Consider the following 5127-nt stretch of genomic DNA (forward strand, 5'->3'; position numbering starts at 1 on the left):
AAATGTTAATTTGTCCTTTTGATGACACCACCCACTTTCACTTTTCATCTTGAATATGAATATTGCTGAATATTGGCTGAAATGCTGACTAATTCTGCACACTGTTCATGGTGATTTTCTTATTTAATATTATGTATTTTAAGTGCTAAACACACCACGTTTGAGTGAAAAATATGGTGTACATGTGACTTTGTCTTAAAGTTAACTCCATATCTGAAACTATATGCAGTAGAATGTACAATTACTCAAATACAATACTTACAAATTTAAAGTACTTTTATTTTTCTTGTGTATTTTAATCTCATGCCACGTATTACTTCTATTCCACCACATTTAAAAGGGGAATATTATACTGAAACTCCACTCCAATTATTTGATAACTTTAGCTACTAGTTACTTTAAAATGAAGATTTCTGCACACGTACAAATAGAAATGGCAATATACAAATCCGGCTGAAACGATTAGTCAGTTGATTAGAGCTATCGTTGGTGACTATTTTAATAACCTTTTAAGCCATTTTTTCATGCAAACACATTTCATGGTTCCAGATTCTCAAATATAAGGACTTGCTGCTTTCCTTTAAAATTATTCCAATTGTTTTGATTTATTAAATTTATTTTGAAATCTCCATTGAGTTACATTAATTTTACTACTTTATACTAATATTAATTTTACTGTTTTTACTTGCATGCTTTCGTATAAGTAACATTTTCAGTGCAGGACTTTTACCAGTAACGGAGTAATTTTACAGTGTAATATAATACTTCTTTTATTACATCCTCCATCACTGGTAAGAACCCTTATTGAAAACATTAAATGGAAGGTCATGGACAACCCCTTAACTTCTTTTTCTGGCTTTAACTTGTCTTTGAAGCAGCCACTGGGGACATACATTAATGTCCTATTGTTTTTTTGTGAACATTTAAGAACAAGAATAGAGATGCTGCTATTTAGCTTCCTGTGTGTTGACTTAAGCACCAACATGTCAAGCGTGCTTCGTTTTTTATATGTAAAAGTGCATTTTTTCCCCACATCTAGAGATATACAGAGCATTTAGAGCATTGATGAGTTGATTTAAACTGGTCATAAAACCAATCAGTAATTGTTATTTTTAAAACATCTCTTTCAGTTGCCTTTGGACATGTAAACAACACTGTCTCCGTCAATTATTTTTAAAGCTTTTCTGAATGCCACACCCACTGTTAAAACCCAGCTTTGATGTCCCACTACATCCACAAGTTAAGGAAAATTATTTCGATATTTTTGATATAATAACAAAACTGATCTAAACAATATAGAGAAGCTCAAGTGCTTCAATTAAAAAAAACCCAACAACAAACAAACAAACAAAACACACGCTCTATGCAGCTGTATGAGAATGGAGACTCACTCCAGCAGAGGTGAATAACAACACAGTTTAAGCACATAATTCCGACTTTACAAACATTTAAAACTAGAACGTTTTATTAATTTTTCTATAAAATCTGAAGTTTTTTAGAAATATATACAAACGTTCCCTTGTGCTATAAAACAGCAAAGAACAAAAAAAAAAAAAAGGAAAACTCAAACTGTGTGTACAAATAACTTTTTTCAATGACGAGTGCTTGATTAATTTATGGCATGGATTTGCCTCATAATGGGCAGTTTGTAAGGTCTTTTCAACAGCTGCTCTCACTCCAGTTCAAACATACATGTGACACTGCCTCGATTTCCATGAAAAAGCCTCCAAACACAACACTCGTCTCTCTGACCATTTGCCTCCATTGTCTGTGGGGTCCTTTCATTGTCTGTAATCTGTCACTAACAGTACAAGTGTCTTTTTTTGCCTGTAAGGAAAACATCTATTGCACATTATTCAAGTGACCCCATGGCACATCCAAATGGTTTATTCCACTCTTTTTGTCTTGGGAACAATACGATTTTTTTCTGTCTCTACCAAGTTCCTCAGTAGGATAAGTGAATCCAGGAGTTTTTTTCCTCAAACAAAGGCAGCTCTAGTTGCATGAGATGGCTCAAGACACACACACAAAAAATAACCCCACGTTGCATTATCTTCAACGCAGTTTGCATAAATAAAACATGAACCTTGATTCTTTTGATGGCACTCTGATTACAAAGTCTCATTTAGGTTAAGGGCTTTACAAGTATTTTTGGGTTTATACAAAGAGAGCCAGCTCATACACATGTTGGAGGGGGCCGTGTAGGCTCATACTTAGTACTGTGCCCTTTGAGAGATGGGTGAGGTTTGATGTAAGGCCTGCTGCTGGTGAACACACTGGCCGCCTTCCTCCTCGTCCGCTTCTTTAGCTTCCTGCTAAACACGTTCTGCCACGACTGCAGCGTCTTTGACGTCCAGATCCACATGCCGCTGGTGATGCCCACCACCAGCAGCATAAAGATCTTCACCATGAAGATCTCAATGGCTGGGATGGAAGTCTTCATGATGCACTCATCTGACTCCGGCCCACTGCTGTCCACGCACTTCTGCTCCCCTGCCAGGATGCGCCAGTAGTCCATGTTGAGCCTTTCATAAAAGTAGCAGGCAATGACACAGGTGGCCGGGACAGTGTAGAGCACAGAGAAGACCCCGATGCGAACCATCAGCTTCTCAAGCTTGTCTGTGTTCTCGCCTTCTGTTTTCATGATCTTACGGATGTGGAAGAGGGCCACAAAGCCAGACAGCAGGAATGAAGTGCCAATAATAAGGTAGCAGGAGAGAGGAATGAGCACAAAGCCTGTGAGAGCTTTGACGTCCATGCTGCCCACGTAACACACACCTGTCAACTCATCCCCAGCCACCTTTCTCATCACCAGAATCATGATGGTCTTCACAGCCGGGATGGCCCACGCCGCCAGGTGGAAGTAGCTGCTGTTGGCCTCGATGGCCTCGTGACCCCACTTCTTCCCTGCAGCCAGGAACCATGTGAGGGTCAGGATAACCCACCAGAGGGAGCTGGCCATGCCAAAATAATACAGGATGAGGAACACAATGGTGCAGCCGGTGCTCTCCAGACCCTCCTGGATAATATACTGGACCCCATTGTCTCTGTCACAGGCTATTCTGTCAGCCCCCACAAAAAGTCTGATGAGGTAGCCCACAGAGTAAACACAGTAGGACATGGAGAGGAAGATGATCGGCCTCTCAGGGTATTTGAAGCGCTGTGGGTCAATGAGGAAAGTGAGCACGGTGAAGGCGCTTGAGACAAAGCAGAGGATGGACCAGATTGCGATCCACACCAGAGAGAACTGCTTGTCTCCCCGACTCCAGTACACATCCACTTTGGGGTAGCATTTGGGGGCACAGGACTCACTTTTCTCCACAAAGTGGAACTTGCCCGGATTGTTGCATGTCTGCTTGTTGCCGCTGTCCTTAAGGTGCAGGTCCTGCCCGCTCAGAGGCCGCTGTGGCCTGAAATCTGGAGGCTGGGTGTGGGAGACTTTGGGAGGCTCATCAGAGCCATTATTGGGTGCCTCCATGCAGAGGTTGTTTGGGTCGTTTTTGGTTGGCAGCCGGGAGCAGTCCAGAGAGTCGGGCCAAGGGAAGTTGAATTGTTCCAAGATGGGAGAACATTTCAGCTTGACCTGCTCACACATGACTCTACACGCTGGGATGGGGTTGGACACCTGCTCCGTGCACATGGGAGCATACAGTGAACACAGGAAAAATTTGAGATGACTGTGGCATCCAAACTGTATCAACGTGGCAAACTCCTGCAGCTTTATCGCTGCTTCTTTTTGGTCATCGTGGCCCATTAGATTTGGCATCCGTGTCATGTTGTAGCCAATGTCTTTACACTGGGGGATGTTGATGTGTTGACATCTCCCTTCTCCTGACCAGTCAGGGTCTATTGAGCTAATGGCTGAGCCCCCACCGCTCCACAGGACCAGCAGCACACAGATGAGGCTCAGTCTAACAGTTGAAGGCATTCTCCCTCTATTGATTTTTTAGAAAAATTAGGCCAAATGTTCACCACAACACACAAGTTTCTTTCATTAAAAAGTCAGTGATGAAATCTTGATGAAAACGTACAGAGCTATCTCCTGCAAGGTCGCTTCATCATGTTAGTGTTTGCTTTAAGAATAAAAACATAAATCCTGCAGCGCTCCGACAGTGTTTCCTCGCTGGTAGTCGCGTGCGTTCAGGTCCATGCTTTCACGCGCTCTGTGAAGTGTTGGAGCTACTTGTTCAGTCTCTTGCACGGTGCATATCAGTCTGCTGTGAGTAAAACAGAGCGATTATGTGTTCCGATACTTGTTTCCAGAAGACCCACTCGTTTATCCGCACGTTTCATGTCACTTTTCCGGAGTATCTGTCTTTGCAGCTGCGCGATGTCAGTCCTCGTGCGACAACTTGGGAAAAACAACAAAAATATATTTCCTCCGGACCTTTATGCGGCGCGGACGGCTACTCGCAGAAACAATGAATCAGTTTGCAAAATAATTCAAATTAATATCCTGGTTAACAATAATAAATGCGTCCCAGAAACCGGATTATGCTCCTCCCGTAGGCAAGCAGTGGATGCGTTTGGTGGCAGCGCTCGTCTGAGCTGGTCGGAGCCTCCGTCCCGGTCTAACCTGCCAAAAGATCCGCCTTCAAAGACAGCTACTTTGCATAAGAAAGATGACACTGACACGCGGATTATTTTCAAATCGTGCGGAACAGCTTGTTCATTACAGCAGTTTCAAAGGCTCGCAGCAAACTTCCCTCTCTCTGTTTGTTTGTGCAAACTTCGACTTCAACAGGACAGAAACACATTTTAGTGAGAGAATCCCCCCCAAAATGTTGCGCAATATGGCTCACAGCAAGGCGCACCGGTCCACAGGCGCACCAACACCACAGCTTTGGTAACTGATACTTAAACTGTCTGCACATATGTGACTGCAGGGCAAGTTTTTATTATTATTTCCCTCCACTATTATTGCTTTCCTTGTGAAATAAGTTTCAGAATGCACCTCAGCTCCCTTAAAATAGCAAGTAAAGCAGAACATTCTTACACCTTTTACCACTGCAATCCATGTGTTTTTGTGCAGATACACGAGATTTTCATATTTTTTATTTTTTTTATTTTAAATGGTTTGAGCCAATGCCACCTGTGATATTGTATTTCATATAGGCTAAGTGGATG

General features: G+C 42.5%; 1 protein-coding gene across 1 annotated transcript; it reads right to left on the reverse strand.

The window, feature by feature from the left end:
* Window positions 1-311: 311 nt before the first annotated feature.
* On the reverse strand, window positions 312-4530 carry fzd10 (frizzled class receptor 10). Its single transcript, XM_042488823.1, has one exon. It carries the CDS (start codon window positions 3926-3928, stop codon window positions 2177-2179), a length of 1752 nt encoding a protein of 583 aa, XP_042344757.1. The 5' UTR covers window positions 3929-4530; the 3' UTR covers window positions 312-2176.
* Window positions 4531-5127: the final 597 nt, after the last annotated feature.

This window comes from Plectropomus leopardus, chromosome 6 (assembly GCF_008729295.1).
Source record: "Plectropomus leopardus isolate mb chromosome 6, YSFRI_Pleo_2.0, whole genome shotgun sequence".
Lineage (NCBI taxonomy): Eukaryota > Metazoa > Chordata > Actinopteri > Perciformes > Serranidae > Plectropomus > Plectropomus leopardus.